We start from the raw sequence: 17,105 nt of genomic DNA, 5'->3' as shown, positions 1-17,105 counted from the left end.
CCCTAAAGGCAGACTGTCACTCACTATTACTACAGCTCTATTGAGAGGAGCACAGTGGCCCCTGGTGGGGTTTACAGTGAACAACATTCTCATCCACATAATAATTCACTTTACAGGTACTCTGCAATATAACATCATACAAAGCTGGGACACTTCCTGCTTACACACATCAACAACAACCTAATCAAAATCTAATGGCTCTTTTAATATGCACCTCAATAAGGGAATTTTGTTCATTTCTATCAGCAGGAATTGGCCCAGGTGTGTAGAATGAAGTTATGTTGCCGAGTCTACCTTTAACATGGACAGTTAGGACAGCGGTCGTCAAATTCATCACAATAATACGTATGAAAGGGATTGGAAACTCATTAGCAAAATATTTAACATAACTCACTGGAGACTAGCAAAACAGAATCAACAATGGTTCTGGTTAGCATTTATGTGCGTTGATAAAGTAGTGTCAATATATGACATTCACTTTCATAGAAAATTGTACATTTTCATTTGCAAACAGTTTAGCAGGGATGTTATTAGTTGAACCACATCTGGAAGACTTTCTTATTGGCTGTCTGAACGGGGTAGAGGGTATTGGTTGGTTTATGTGCGTATCGATTCTTCCTCTCAATTCTTCCTTGCTCTGAACACCTGCTTGCTCCGAAAGGCAAAGGAAGGGGGTTGATCGAGAGAAAATGGAAGAGATGACAAAGAGAGATGGCTGAATGAAGAGGATTCTTTATTTTTTCTTCTCTACTTCTCTCCCTCCCTCCGCTGCGCAATCCTCTTCTCGTGCTGGTGCTTGGTGATTCCGTACTTGAAGAACTCATAGACAGACCAGCTGATGGCTGTGGAGGGCATCTGATAGATCACCCTGGCCTGGACTCCTTTAAAGAACCCAGGCAGGCCACCCAGCCTGTACACTGTCCGGAAGGCATGGGCCAGGCCTGTGATGTGTCTGTGTGTCCCCTGACCTCCACCCTGGCCTGCAGCAGGGAGCCCCACCAGGGACTCCTGGGTGTTCAGCAAGGTCTTGCAGACATCCAGAGGGGTGGTGGCTGCAGCAGCGATGGCCCCGGCCAGGGCTCCAGACACCATGTGTGAGGAGGGGTTGTATTGTCTGTGGGGGTTGAGGAGCTCCTGGAGGGACTCGTAGGTCATGAAGTGGAGCACCTGGAAAGGCACGTTCATGGTGAGCTGAGTGGTGTAGGAGCGGTAAAAGGCTGCGGCGCCCTCGCTCTGCCACACGGCACGCACACAGTCCATCACGCCGCGGTACGGAGAGTTATACATCTGCAAACGTTGCTTCACCACTGGGCAGGGAGGGAGGAAAACAGATAGGAATAGCCAGAATAGAGCATAAGAAAGAGAATGCAGGCAGTAGAGGAATGGGGGAAAGCGAGCGATGACAGCAGTATAAAGGAAAAAATAAGGGATAGTGAGGCAGAGAGGAAGGAAGGGATGGATAGGCGAGTGAAGAGGAGAAGTAGAGGGGAGGATTGGAGGGATGCCAGGTGTGTTTCCATCATTAGGGACCAGGAACATAGCCCGGAGGATAAAAAAGAAAGACAAATTATTGACCAGATATGATTTTTTTTTTTTAATGCAGTCATAACATCCTCCAAGGCTGAGGAGGGCATTAGGATGTTCAGATTAATTAAGACATTAACATATATTTTTATTTAGACTGCTGAAGTTCAAAGCAGTGACCCAGGCGTTACCTTGGAATCTGAGACTAGCACCTATGTCCCTCGCCTCCACCCTACACAGCTGCCTGAGGATCACCTGTCCAGGCAGTTCAGTGGAAGGATACCCATCAAAGTCTGCTGTAGTCTACAGACGGTGGTTAAGTTCAATACAAAGGCGACAGGACCCAAGGCAGCATCTTTCTCCACGTCTCCCCCTCCCTCCCTCTCAAACCTGCTCGCTAATCTCTATCTTTATCCCAGTCTCTAATCCCATTTCATTCTGGGCCTTGCTCCTCCCCACCACCCTACCCTCTTTCTCCCCCTCCCCCTCCACCTTGCCCTCCCCTCCCTAGCGAGCAGTGCAGAGTAAACAGGCTAGGCCTTTGAGGAGGCCCTAGGAGCTACAGAGGGAGCTCTGCTATAGCCATTTATCTACAGCAAAGAACATCGGTCACCTTAATACATGCCATGTGTGAGATCAAGAAAGCAGGTTTAAGAGAGGGAAAGACACTAATAGATGGATAGATTTACCTTCAGATGGGTTCATGGCTGCGTCGTGAAGCAATGTGGATACACACCCCGCCGCACCTGTAACACATACACACTCAATGGTTAAAACACACAGAGACAGACAGAGCGAGAGACACAGAGAGAGAAAGAGAGACACAGAGTGAAAGAGAGACAGAGAAGACCAGAGATATAAAAATGAGAAAGATTGCAGAAGGAAAGAGTAGAGGATAGGGAGAGAAGGAAAGACGAGGAGAGAGGGGTGAGGAGAGGCCAGATGACAGAAAATGCTCTAGCTCTCCCTAGCGGTAAAACAGGCCATCACCACTCCTGCTGGACCCGAGTCAAACATCCCTTCCTCTACTGGGCAGGTCTTACCCTGCCTCTCCCCCGACCTGGAAACCAGGGAGGAGGGAAGAGAAGAGACAGTCAGCTGACCTGGGAAGAAGGGAAGAGAAAGAAAGAGCAGAGAACAGATACAGAGATAAAAAGAGCAAGTATCTCTAGTACCAGCGTCGTCTGAGCAAAATTAAATATGTTCTTGTCATGCAAATTAGGGATGTGCAAGGTTATTTGAATATTCAAATGTCGGAACGGACGTTAGTATTTTCTCATTTAAATTAAAATAGCCAACACTCACCGGACAGTTTTAGGTACACCACCACTTTCAAGAAAATGGGTGGCTCCTAAAGACACATGACCAATGGCTTGTTTTATAAAGCAGGCAGACAAATCAAATCAAATTTATTTATATAGCCCTTCGTACATCAGCTGATATCTCAAAGTGCTGTACAGAAACCCAGCCTAAAACCCCAAACAGCAAACAATGCAGGTGTAAAAGCACGGTGGCTAGACAGGCAGAGGCATTCAGTCACTGTTCGATTGAACGTTAGCATAGGTAAAACGAGTGACCGAAGCGATTTTGAGTTTTGGTGGAATGATCGTCGGTGCCAGGCACGCTGGATCTAGTATCTCAGAAACGACTACCACCTGGGCATTTCACGCACGGTAGTGTCTAGGGTTTACCAAGAATGGTGCATCAAAAAAAAACATCCAGTAAGCGGCAGTCTTCTGGGCGATGAGAGAGTTTTTGATAGTGTTCTTCGGCTTGCAAGCCTCCCTCTTTGTCCTCCAAACATAACGATGGTCTTTATGGCAAACAGTTCTATTTTGGTTTCATCATACCAGAGGACATTTCTCCAAAAAGTACGATCTTTGTCCCTATGTGCAGTTGTAAACCGTAGTCTGGATTTTTTTATGGCGGTTTTGGAGCAGCGGCTTCTTCCTTGCTGAGCGGCCTTTCAGGTTATGTCGATATAGGACTCATTTTCTGTGGATATAGATGCTGGAGTAAACCGGTACAAAAGTATCTTCACAAGGTCTTTTGCTGTTGTTCTGGGATTGATTAGCACTTTTCACACCAATAGATGTTAATCTCTAGGAGACAGAACGCGTCTCTTTCCTGAGCGGTATGGTGGCTGCGTGGTCCCATGGTGTTGATACTTGCGTACCATAGTTTTTACAGATCAACGTGGTACTTTTAGCCATTTGGAAATTGCTCCCAAGGATGAACCAGACTATCAGAAGCTTCTAAAGTCATGACATTTTCTGGAATTTTCCAAGCGGTTTAAAAAGGCACAGTCAACTTAGTGTATGCAAACTTCTGGACCACTGGAATTGTGATACAGTGAGTTAAAAGTGAAATAATTAGTCTAAACAATTGTTGGAAAAATTACTTGTGTCATGCACAAAGTAGATGTCCTAACCCACTTGCCAAAACTATAGTTTGTTAACAAGACATTTGTGGAGTGGTTGAAAAACAAGTTTTAATGACTCCAACCTAAGTGTATGTAAACTTCCTACTTGCATTTTATCAATGGTAATTTCAATACTGTGATGAGATCCAGCGCTCATTGTCATGCCAATCACCCTCCGCCATCACCTCATGTTTTAGCATGATAATGACACTAGGATCTGTACATAATTCCTGGAAGCTGAAAATGCCCCAGTTCTTCCATGGCTTGCATACTCACTAGACATGTTACCCATTGAGCATGTTTGGTATGCTCTAGAATGACGCGTACAACAGCATGTTCCAGTACCCGCCAATACCCAGCAACTTCGCACAGCCATTGAAGAGGAGTGGGACAACATTCCACAGGCCACAATCAACAGCCTGAAACTCTGTGTGAAAGAGGTTTGTGTTGCGCTGCATGAGGCAAAATGGTGACAGGTTTTTTTGAAAGACATCTGTGACCAACAGACGCATATCTTTATTCCCAGTCATGTGATATCCATAGATGGGCCAAATTTATTTCAATTGGCCGATTTCCTTATATGAACTTATAATTGTTGCGTTCATATTTGTTCAATATAATAAAAATCAACTTTTCAATGTTGTTTTATTGACATGCACCCTTCACGTGTGTTGCTTGTTTATGTTGGCCAATCAAAGTTTATGCAATGCAATGAGTACACTAACGCAATGCAAGTTGGGAAAAAAATACGGAATTAAAAAGTGAGACTGAGTAGACTACAACGAGCAACCAACAAGTAGGCTGTTGTTTTATCTGAATGGGGTTGGGGAGAAAGTGCAGCATGTGGCCTCAATTAGCCTAGCCAGCTGTAGTCAAGACAAATAATTGTTGATGAAGCCCCCCCCCCCCAGCCGAAGATTAACATTTTATCGTCATCCAATGTCTGACATGTATTTGGATGACGTTGTCGCTGCTCCCTGTGCACACTGAGTGCTGAGTGCAGTGAAGTTGGGCCATGTAAACAGGATGCAACACGGATATAGACGGTTCATAAATCGCCGTATTCAAACGCGAGCAGATTATGTTGAAAACAACGGATGCAGTCCCCACTTCTTTTATACCTCAGTGGCTCGCTCCCATCGCTCACACACTGCCCCCTCCTCAGCTGCAGCCATAGTGCCAGCCTCTCTCCTCACGCAGCAGTGCTCAGGTTCAACTTTTCTCTGACGCATGTCTGTAGCATGGACCTGGACACGGTAGCATGGACCTGGACACGGTAGCATGGACCTGGACACGGTAGCATGGACCTGGACACGGTAGCATGGACCTGGACACGGTAGCATGGACCTGGACACGGTAGCATGGACCTGGACACGGTAGCATGGACCTGGACACGGTAGCATGGACCTGGACGCGGTAGCATGGACCTGGACACGGTAGCATGGACCTGGACACGGTAGCATGGACACGGTAGCATGGACCTGGACACGGTAGCATGGACCTGGACACGGTAGCATGGACCTGGACACGGTAGCATGGACCTGGACACCGTAGCATGGACCTGGACACCGTAGCATGGACCTGGACACCGTAGCATGGACCTGGACACCGTAGCATGGACCTGGACACCGTAGCATGGACCTGGACACCGTAGCATGGACCTGGACACCGTAGCATGGACCTGGACACCGTAGCATGGACCTGGACACCGTAGCATGGACCTGGACACCGTAGCATGGACCTGGACACTGTAGCATGGACCTGGACACCGTAGCATGGACCTGGACACCGTAGCATGGCATGTAGTCAGTCAGAGGCCCTGGTCTATTTGTGGACCTGGCTGACTCTGCAGAACTCTGACCTCAGAGAGCATACAGACAATGTCAGATCAGCTCCATGGCCAGAAAGATATCCCTCTTACTGCCCTGCTGGGACGGAATTAGCCCCGGCTAACAGCTGATCCACCACCTGAGTGGCTGGTGATGTTTATTACACTGACAGGTGGCCCAACAAGTTAGATTCAGTCAAATCAAATGTATTTATAAATCCCTTTTTACATCAGTAGTTGTCACAAAGTGCTATACAGAAACCCAGCCTAAAACCCCAAAGAGTAATAAGCAATGGAGAAGCACAGTGGCTAGGAAAAACTCCCTAGAGGGCAGGAGCCTAGGAAGAAACCTAGAGAGGAACCAGGTTCTTAGGGCCTGCTTACTGTACTGGGTATGAGCGGAGGGGATGGGGGTATTAAGGGTGTGGCACCACCACTCTGCTCCAGCAGTTAGAACTGGCAGGCTGACTCACCCACACACACACAACTCAGTGTCTGAGACCAAGGTTCATCTAGGTTAGTCCGAGCAGCATCCACTTAGTGTCCAGGGGAGAAGGGGGTCTTCTTGCCCTATCTCTCTGTAGTGTGTAACAGAGATTATCTCTACAGAACTACAGCAACATAGCTGTAAAAATACAGCAAAATAGTTTAATTTAATCTTCACTACTTGCTTGAGTTGCTAAAAACAGAATATTGGAAAAACCAAATGAACTGCTAGCATTTACTAGAAAAAACAATGTCATATAGTTATATTTCCAGGAAGTCAACGAGTAATCCAAAGAGTGGTTGCAGAGAAGTACAGGATTGGTGTGTGCATGTGCTAGTGTGTGTTTTGAATGTGTTTGTGTGTGTGTGTGTGTGTGTGTGTGTGTGTATCTTTCTGGTATACCGTTGGCCAGATGGCTGTTAGCCCCGGGGTGGATGATGTCACCCAGACTCTTCTTCAGTTTCTCGTAGCAGGCGAAGTAGAGGGCGTGCGCCGGACCCGCCCCCACGGCTGTGGCATTCAGCCCTCTTATTGGTCGCCAGACACCCTCGGTGGTTATGATTCGCCGAAGAGCATCCATCACATTCCGGTAACGGGCAGCAGGCTCAGGCTGTAGGCTCTGCATACGCGTCTACACAGGGAAGAGAGGTTAGAGGTCACGCGTCTACTGGTTACCCTATTCATAACCTAACCATAAACTTCCCGCCATACCTAACCTTACTGCAACCATAACATTTAACTTGAAATTTGAGAACTACCATGTTAACAACCAATGAAATCTGAGCAGGGGTGGGATGAATACACTGCTAACCAATCAAAACAAAGTAAGTAATAGTCGGTGTTTTTTCCTTCCACCCGCTAAATATTTTGAAAATGTTGAGTAGTCATGCCCACGCCCAGTTGAATAGAATGAAGTGTTGAATAACGAGACCCAGGGTAAGCATCTGTCCCACCAGCAACACTCAAACAACCAGACTCCACACACAAACACAATCCTTATCGTTGAGCCAGTGTCAGGATTCATCCTCTCACAGTAAGTCTAGTGCTGTGAGAGGCAGAGGGTCTTCTAATAATGACCACATCAACACAAGCAAAGGAGGCCCTGGGCTCCCACATGCCGATTGTTTTCTGCACTGGTGTGTGCACGCATTCCAGGATATGTAAACAGGGCCTCGGGCCACCGTTATAGGCTGTGTGGAATTCTAGCCCTGTAAGAGATTTACATGCATCTTCGCAGATTGCTGCCATCTTGAAAAGGTCTTTCCTGTGATATATTTGATGTCAACGTCACAATGTGACTAGTCTGTGAATAAAAGTTCAATTAAATGAAAACAGTTCCCTCGGCCCTGACACAGGTACCTGTCAAAAGTTTGGACACACTTACTCATTCAAGGGTTTTCATTATTTTTACTGTTTTCTACATTGTAGAATAGCAGTGAAGACATCAACACTATGCAATAACACAGCCCTGACAACAACAAAAATGTGTTAAACAAATCAAAATATATTTTACATTTTAGATTCTTCAAAGCAGCCACCCTTTGCCTTGAGAGCTTTGCACACTCTTGGCATTCACTCAACCAGCTTCACCTGGAATGCTTTCCCAACCGTACTGAAGGAGTACCCACATATGCTGAGCACTTGTTGGCTACTTTTCCTTCACTCTGCGGTCCAACTCATCCCAAACCATCTCAATTGGGTTGAGGTCAGGTGAATGTGGAGGCCAGGTCATCTGACGCGGCACTCCATCATTCTCCTTCTTGGTTAAATAGCCCTTACACAGCCTAAAGATGTGTTGGGTCATTGTCTTGTTGAAAAACAAATGATAGTGTGACTAAGTGTGACTAAGTGCAAACCAGATGGGATGGTGTATCGCTGCAGAGTGCATGCTGGTTAAGTGTGCCTTGAATTCTAAATAAATCACTGAGTATCACCAGCAAAGCACCTCCACCATGCTTCATGGTTGGAACTACACATGCGGAGATCATCCATTACCCTACTCTGCGTCTCACAAAGACACTGCGGTTGGAACCAAAAATCTCTAATTTGGACTCAACAGACCAAAGGATAGATTTCCACTGGTCTAATGTCCATTGCTCATGTTTCTTGGGCAAAGCAAGTCTTTTCTTATTGGTGTCCTTTAGTAGTGGTTTCTTAGCAGCAATTCGACCGTGAAGGCCTGATTCACACAGTCTCCTCTGAACAGTTGGTGTTGAGATGTGTCTGTTACGTGAACTCTGATGCATTTAAACTCAGCGAAAAAAGAATGTTTCTTTTTCAGGACCCTGTCCTTCAAAGATAATTCGATTTTTACGAATTAACTTCACAGATCTTCATTGCAAAAGGTTTAAACACTGTTTCCCATGCTTGTTCAATGAACCATAAACGATTAATGAACATGCACCGGTGGAACGGTCATTAAGACACTAGCAGCTTAGAGACAGTAGGCAATTAAGGTCACAGTTATGAAAACTTAGGACACTAAAGAGGCCTTTCTACTGACTCTGAAAAACACCAAAAGAAATATGCCCAGGGTCCCTGCTCATCTGTGTGAACGTACCTTAGGCATGCTGCAAGGAGGCATGAGGACTGCAGATCTGGCCAGGGTAATAAATTGTATTGTCCGTACTGTGAGACACCTTAGACAGCGCTACAGGGAGACAGGATGGACAGCAGATCGTCCTTGTAGTGGCAGACCACGTGTAACAACACCTCACAGGATCGGTACATCCGAACATCACACCTGCGGGACAGGTACAGGATGGCAACAACAACTGCCTGAGTTACATCAGGAACACACAATCCCCCCATCAGTGGTCAGATTGTCCGGAATAGGCTGAGAGAAACTGGACTGAGAGCTTGTAGGCCTGTTGTAAGGCAGGTCCTCACCAGACATCACCGGCAACAACGTCGCCTATGGGAACAAACCCACCGTCGCTGGACCAGACAGGACTGGCACAAAGTGCTCTTCACTGACGAGTCGCTGTTGGGTCTCACTAGGGGTGATGGTCGGATTTTCATTTATCGTCAAAGGAGTGAGCGTTACACCGAGGCCTGTACTCTGGAGCGGGATCGATTTGGAGGTGGAGGGTCCGTCATGGGCTGGGGTGGTATGTCACAGCATCATCGTACTGAGCTTGCTGTCAGTACAGGCAATCTCAACGTTGTATTTTACAGGGAAGACATCCTCCTCCCTCATGTGGTACCCTTCCTGCAGGCTCATCCTGACATGACCCTCCAGCATGACAATGCCACCAGCCATACTTCTCGTTCTGTGGGTGATTTCCCACAAGCCAGGAATGTCAGTGTTCTGCCATGGCCAGGAAAGAGCCTGGATCTCAATCTCACTGAGCACGTCTGGGACCTGTTGGATCGGACGGTGAGGGTGAGGGCCATTCCCCCCAGAAATATCTGGGAACATGCAAGTGCCTTGGTGGAAGAGTGGGGTAACATCTCACAGCAAGAACTGGCATATCTGGTGCAGTCCATGAGGAGGAGATGCACTGCAGTACATAATGCAGCTCGTGCCCACACAAGATACTTATGACTGTTACTTTTTATTTTTAACCCCCCCCCTTTGTTCAGGGACACATTATTTCATTTCTGTTAGTCATATGTCTATGGAATTTGTATAGTGTATGTCTCAGTTGTTGAATGGTGTTATGTCCATACAAATATTTACACATGTTATGTTTGCTGAAAATAAACAGAGTTGACAATGAGAGGACCTTTCTTGTTTTGCTGAATTTATTTGGGCTTCAATTTCTGAGGCTGGAAACTCTAATGAACATATTCTCTGCAACAGAGGTAACTCTGGGTCTTCCTTTCCTGTGGCGGTCCTCATGAGAGCCAGTTTCATCATAGCGCTTGATGGTTTTTGCAACTGCACTTGAAGAATGTTCTTGAAATTTTCCAGATTGACTGACTTTCGTGTCTTAAAGTAATGATGGACTGTTGTTTCTCTTTGCTTATTTAAGCTGTTCTTGCCATAATATGGACTTGGTCTTTTACCAAATAGGGTTATCTTCTGTATACCACCCCTACTTTGTCACAACACAACTGATTGGCTCAAATGTAATTAAGGAAAGAAATTACAGAAATTCACTTAACAAGGCACACCTGTTAATTTAAATGTATTCCAGGTGACTACCTCATGAAACTGGTTGAGAGAATGCCAAGTGTGCAAAACGCATCACCGGGGGCAAACTACCTGCCATCCAGGACACCTATAGCACCCGATGTCACAGGAAGGCTAAAAAGATCATCAAGGACAACAACCAACCGAGCGACTGCCTGTTCACCCTGCTACCATCCAAAGGCGAGGTCAATACAGGTGCATCAAAGCTGGGACTGAGAGACTGAAAAAAAAACGTATATCTCAAGGCCATCAGCACAACATAGCTTCAGAGTGTAAATCAGCTTGAAAGATGTGTCGGCATCAAGTAATAGTCTCTGGCCCCCTCCCAGTTAGGGGTAGTGATGAGCTCTACAGCAGAGTCTCACAACTCAATTGCTTGTTGAAAACTGTTTTCTGCCCCTCCCAAAAGATAGAATTTGTAGATAATTGGCCGTCTTTCTGGGACTCACCCACAACAGGACCACACCTGGTCTGCTGAGGAGTGACAGACTACATCCTAGCTGGAGGGGTGCTCTCATCTTATCTACGAACATAGACAGGGCTCTAACTCCTCTAGCTCCACAATGAGATAGCCAGCAGGCTGTTAGCCAGCCAGTTAGCCAGCAGGCTGTTAGCCAGCCAGTTAGCTAGCAGGCTGTCAGCCAGCCAGTTAGCCAGCATACATACACATATGCTATGGTCACAAGACGCAAGCCTCCTTACTGTCCCTAGAACTTCTAAGCAAACAGCTGGAGGCAGGGCTTTCTCCTATAGAGTTCAATTCTTATGGAATGATCTGCCTATCCATGTGAAAGACGCAGACTCTGTCTCAACCTTTAAGTCTTTATTGAAGACTCATCTCTTCAGTTGGTCCTATGATTGAGTGTAGTCTGGCCCAGGAGTGTGAAGGTGAACGGAAAGGCACTGGAGCAACTAACCACTCTTGCTGTCTCTGCCTGGCCGTTTCCCATCTCTCCACTGGAATTCTCTGCCTCACACCCTTTTACAGGGGCTGAGTCATTGGCTTACTGGTGCTTTTCCATGCTGTCCCTAGGAGGGGTGCGTCACTTGAGTGGGTTGAGTCACAGACGTGATCTTCCTGTCACTGCCGCCCCCCCTTGGGGGAGATCTTCGTGGGCTATACCCTGCCTTATCTCAGGATGGTAAGTCGGTGGTTGGAGATATCCCTCTCGTGGTGTGGGGGCTGTGCTTTGGAAAAGTGGGTGGGGTTATATCCTGCCTGTTTGGCCCCGTCCGGAGTATCGTCGGACGGGGCCAGTGTCTCCCGAACCCTCCGTTCTCAGCCGCCAGTGTTTATGCTGCAATAGTTTGTGTCAGGGGGCTAGGTCAGTCTGTTATATCTGGAGTATTTACCTTGCCTTATCCAGTGTCCTGTTTGAATTTAAGTATGCTCTCTCTAATTCTCTCTTTCTTTCCCTCTCTCGGAGGACTTGAGCCCGAGGACCATGCCTCAGGACTACCTGGCCTGATGACCCCTTGCTGTCCCCAGTCCACCTGGTCGTGCTGCTGCTCCAGTTTCAACTGTTCTGCCTGCGGCTATGGTACCCTGACCCATTCACCGGACATGCTACCAGACCTTCTGTTTAAAACTCTGGAGACAGCAGGAGCGGTAGAGATACTCTGAATGATCGGCACAGCCAGAAGAGGACTGGCAACCCCTCATAGCCTGGTTCCTCTCTAGGTGTCTTCCTAGGTTCTGGCCATTCTATGGAGTTTTTCCTAGCCACCGTGCTTCTACACCTGTATTGCTTGCTGTTTGGGGTTTTAGGCTGGGTTTCTGTACAGCACTTTGTGACATCAGCTGATGTAAGAAGGGCTTCATAAATACATTTGATTGATTAACAGCCATCACTAACACAGAGAGGCTGCTGCCTACTACAGACTTGAAATCATTGGCCACTAACAATTGGATCACTTGTCACTTTTTAAATTAAATTTTAATAATAATGTTTACATATCTTGCATTACTCATCTCATATGTATATACTGTATTTTATACCATCTATTGTATTTTGCCTATGCCGGCCGGTCATTGCTCATCCATATATTTATGTGTATATATTCTTAATCCATCCCTTTACTTAGATTTGTGTGTATTAAGGTAGCTGTGGAATTGTTAGATTACTCGTTAGATATTGCCACACTGTTGGAACTAGAAGCACAAGCATTTTGCTACTCACAATAACATTTGCTAACCATGTGTATGTGACCAATAACATTTGATTTTAAGCTGTCATCAAGGCAAAGTCTGGATACTTTGAAGAATCTCAAAGATATTTGACTTGTTTAACACCTTTTTGGTTACTACATGATTCCATATGTTATTCCATAGTGTTGTCTTCACTATTATTCTACAATGTAGAAAATAATAAATATAAAGGAAAAACCCTTTAATGAGTGTCCAAACTTTTGACTGGTACTGTATATGGACACTCTTACTGACAGTTGTGGCTGCTTCGCGTGATGTATTGTTGTCTCTACCTTCTTGCCCTTTGTGCGGTTGTCTGCTACAATGTTGTGCTGCTGCCATGTTGTGTTGCTACCATGCTATGTTGTCATGTGCTGCTGCCATGCTATGTTGTCTTAGGTCTCTCTTTATGTAGTCTCTCCATTGTCGTGATGTGCATTTTGTACTATATTTTTAATCCCAGCAGGAGACCTTTTGGTAGGCTGTCATTGTAAATAATAATTTATTCTTAAATGACTTGCCTAGTTATATAACAGTTAAATAAATACAAATGTAGCCAATGGTATGGTTTTGTATTACAAAGACCTTGCCTGGAAAGAGCATGTCAAATCTCAACCTTCGGATTGAGTGTAAACAACAAGTTACGACATTATCTCTACTGTGCAATCTGTCACAACCCCTGCAAGGTATTTTACAAGGATTTTTAACTGTGTTTGTGTACATGCTAGTCCACTGGGGTCAGCTGTCAGCTTGAGCTAGGTCTCCTCCATCTGTACAGATCTGTTAATGTGTTAAAAAGTAGGGCCAGTTAATGCCATGTTTGACAGGTGACATGATTTATAGATCAGCGAGTCTGTGTAGCATCTAGCTCAGGCTGCCCTTCCTCAGCAGGCAGACAATTTCACTGTCTGGGCTGCACCTCAAAAGATACATCCTCGCCTCCTCTCCGTCTGTCCCGATCTGAAAACACAGTATATGTGAAAGCAACATGGTAGCTGGATGCACACTGGGAACATGCTTTGTTTCAACTGTCCTTTCTTGTCATTGAAAAAAGAGGGGACAGGGAGAGGAAGCCACATCTGACGATTGAGACGCAGCCCAAGTTGTTTGAGCAGCACCTGGAGCAGAGGTGGGAACTACAGCCGGGAAAGAAGATGAATCTCTGCTTTGTTCTGAGAGCTCTGCTCTCCCACCAGACACAAACAGTTGACTCCTCTCCCCACCTACCATACCACTCTTACGCTGTTGATCTGTCTCTGCATAGCAGTAAACAATAATTTCAATCAAGGACCAACTCATGACTATCTCTACAGCAGGCCTCTCCAACCCTGGTCCTGGAGAACTACCATCCTGTAAATTCACTCCAACCCTAATCTAGCACACCCGATTCTAATAATTAGCTGGTTGATAAGGTGAAACAGGTTAGTTACAACTGGGGTTGGAGCAAAACAATACACTAGGGTAGCTCTTCAGGAACATGGTTGGAGACCCCTGTTCTACAGGGACCACAAGATGGGAAGAAACCAGACATCGTAAAGGGCTGTAGCACATGAGCCATGCCAGAGTAGATCTTAATCATTGAGTGGGCCTGTCAAAACTGCACAGGCCAATGTCATTTATCATCTCTTGTTTACATAACACCAGAGTCATCCCAGCTAAATACATAATCCAAGACTAATTTATGATAACATACCTTTTCTTAAATGTGTGCAGTGGTAAAGCCAACTTGTCAACCAGAATTAGCAAAAAAATAGTAGCATTGTACTCTTAATCCCAGAACATCTAGCCCTGTATTTTCCGTAAACAATAAACAGTTCCACCCCACCTAAATCCTGCTAGCCAGGCAGCAAATAACATTGCCTTAGAAGACCACACCAGCGTCAATGCATTCTCATTCTCGGCTATGTTTTTGGTGCTGCAAAGTGCAGACTATTTTGACAGAAAGTGGTTTCTCCCACCAATGGGTTCTCTTCTTGAATAGGGTGAACGTTCGGGAAATACAGGGAAGTAGTTAATAGTAGTATGCAATTGTATGTAAATAGCGCTATCCCGGCTATCAATGCGCTGTACATTGGTATGCCTTGACTTGTATGTACAGGAGGGGAACACGTGCTGCTTCGTGCTAACTCTGTCTCCTTCCCCAAAGCAAATAACACAACTTCTCGTTTCATTTTAGAAGTATCAAAATAGCTTCCAAAATCTGCTCATGAAAATACGGAGTAAAGTCATTAGCAAACATTCATTGTCAAACTGATAAGCCTAACCTATTTTCTAGCAGGCGCTAGCTCGCTTCCTACTAGCTAATCAACATTGACCCCCAGGCTCGAGCTGATGCACAGGCCGAGCTGGTTGGTAAGTTAGTTAGCTAACGTTAGCTGAAATGGCTTTTTAACTAAGCAGATGATGCCAACAACTGCAACACACACTGTTTACTAAAAGTTTTCATATTAACTCCAATTAAATCCTGTACGCTAGTTATTCACCTACTACTGAATTTATGCCGACTAAATCATTCGCAGTGGATGAGAGTTTATTAGCATGTTAAATTAGTTTCCTAGCTGAAATGCAAGCCTGTCCGGATCGACCTTGCCTCGTCCGTGTGGTGACCTGCCAAACTTATTGACAAGTTGAAGCCACATGTCATGACGAGCCAAAGGAATGTCCAACCCTCATGTGCCCAGTTTCCAATATCAGTCAGTTCCAACTAGTTTGCGTTTAAGCGTTAGCCCAGCATAGCCTACCACGTTACCTTGACACAGTCGATGGGGAACATCAGGCAATGCTCCATGATCCCAGCCACGGCTCCTGCAACCATGTGGGTGCTGGTCGAAGCGCCCTGCGGCAAACCTTCATAGTCGGGTTCCGAAGTATCTGCTAACGTTACTTCAGGGGCCCCGCCACTGAACTGAATTACAGTCTTAATCTCGGTCTCGCCTCCGATCCTGGGAGACAAACTCCCAACGAGGCTCTCCGATACTCCCCAGATCCTTCCCCCAAGCCATCGGACCTCTGCGCCGGCTGAGGCTCCAGCAACCCCGGCGTCCCCGCCTGCTCTCTCTGCGGTCATCCGACGTCTTCTCAAGAAACCATCCGCTTCCATTGGAAAGCTGATGTACAGTCTTTATGCCCAAATGGCACTCCGTTTAAAGCTATTTCGTGTTCCCGTTTGTAGTTCGTTTTTTTACATTCTCGTCCCAGATGTTTACCGGTCGTACAGTTTCCACTCCTGGCCTCAGTCCCCAGGGCGGACAACACCACGCAGTGTTTGGGACACACTCTGACCGTTTGACGCTGGAGGAAATGGGAACCGCCCATTGGCAGAATTTAGACCTTCTGATGTATTATAGATTTTTCTCAAATATAAATGATGTGTGTGTGATTTGATATGGCTCATAACAAATATGTTTCTAATACATGCTATTTTGTTAATCAATGTATATTACAAGTTGACAGGTTTCAAAAGTTGTGTTCTTGGATAACAACATATGAAGAAGGCGGGAACAGAATAAAAAATCGATGTTATGATTGGATAACTCGGTTGACGCCGTTGTTTTTTTTTCTCCCCTCTGAGGCGTAGTAGCCTACCCTTGGTATTAGGCTGGAAAAGCTTGTCAAGGACAATAGGTCATGACTAGGTCGCAACTTCTGCTCAAAAACAAATACGGCCAGATGGAATGTATAATACCGGTAGTCAACACAACCAAAGGCAACCTTAACCAAAGGCAACCTTATTTACTCTATTATTTTCCCATGTCTCCTTTGTTGTGATATAAGGCTATGTCTTGGGTTTATTGAGATTTTTTATTATTTTTATTTTTTTATTTCACCTTTATTTAACCAGGTAGGCTAGTTGAGAACAAGTTCTCATTTGCAACTGCGACCTGGCCAAAATAAAGCATAGCAGTGTGAACAGACAACACAGAGTTACACATGGAGTAAACAATTAACAAGTCAATAACACAGTAGAAAAAAATGGACAGTCTATATACAATGTGTGCAAAAGGCATGAGGAGGTAGGCGAATAATACAATTTTGCAGATAAACACTGGAGTGATAAATGATCAGATGGTCATGTACAGGTAGGCATATTGGTGTGCAGAAAAGTAAATAAATAAAAAACAGTATAAAAACAGTATGGGGATGAGGTAGGTGAAAATGGGTGGGCTATTTACCAATAGACTATGTACAGCTGCAGCGATCGGTTAGCTGCTCGGATAGCTGATGTTTGAAGTTGGTGAGGGAGATAAAAGTCTCCAACTTCAGCGATTTTTGCAGTTCGTTCCAGTCACAGGCAGCAGAGTACTGGAACGAAAGGCGGCCAAATGAGGTGTTGGCTTTAGGGATGATCAGTGAGATACACCTGCTGGAGCGCGTGCTACGGATGGGTGTTGCCATCGTGACCAGTGAACTGAGATAAGGCGGAGCTTTACCTAGCATGGACTTGTAGATGACCTGGAGCCAGTGGGTCTGGCGACGAATATGTAGTGGGGGCCAGCCGACTAGAGCATACAAGTCGCA

The 17,105-nt window shown here is 45.7% G+C and overlaps 1 protein-coding gene across 1 annotated transcript; it reads right to left on the bottom strand.

Moving 5' to 3' along the window:
- Positions 1-485: 485 nt before the first annotated feature.
- LOC124038389 (mitoferrin-2-like) lies at positions 486-16,018 on the bottom strand. Its single transcript, XM_046354220.1, has 4 exons — positions 15,337-16,018; positions 6,664-6,892; positions 2,214-2,270; positions 486-1,307 (listed from the first exon to the last, which is right to left on the bottom strand). The coding sequence occupies exons 1-4, from the start codon at positions 15,685-15,687 to the stop codon at positions 748-750; spliced, it is 1,197 nt and encodes a 398-aa protein (XP_046210176.1). The 5' UTR covers positions 15,688-16,018; the 3' UTR covers positions 486-747.
- Positions 16,019-17,105: the final 1,087 nt, after the last annotated feature.

This window comes from Oncorhynchus gorbuscha, linkage group LG06, assembly GCF_021184085.1.
Source record: "Oncorhynchus gorbuscha isolate QuinsamMale2020 ecotype Even-year linkage group LG06, OgorEven_v1.0, whole genome shotgun sequence".
In the NCBI taxonomy this organism is placed as follows: domain Eukaryota; kingdom Metazoa; phylum Chordata; class Actinopteri; order Salmoniformes; family Salmonidae; genus Oncorhynchus; species Oncorhynchus gorbuscha.
This window is presented reverse-complemented; position numbering and strand designations above follow the sequence as displayed.

Excerpts from the sequence above, each read along its gene's own strand:
- LOC124038389 (XM_046354220.1), bottom strand. The coding sequence starts at position 15,687 with ATGGAAGCGGATGGTTTCTTGAGAAGACGTCGGATGACCGCAGAGAGA. Across the intron at positions 2,271-6,663 it reads TAACAGCCATCTGGCCAACG|GTGCGGCGGGGTGTGTATCC; the intron begins GTATACCAGAAA and ends TATGTGTTACAG. Across the intron at positions 1,308-2,213 it reads AGCCATGAACCCATCTGAAG|TGGTGAAGCAACGTTTGCAG; the intron begins GTAAATCTATCC and ends CTCCCTGCCCAG.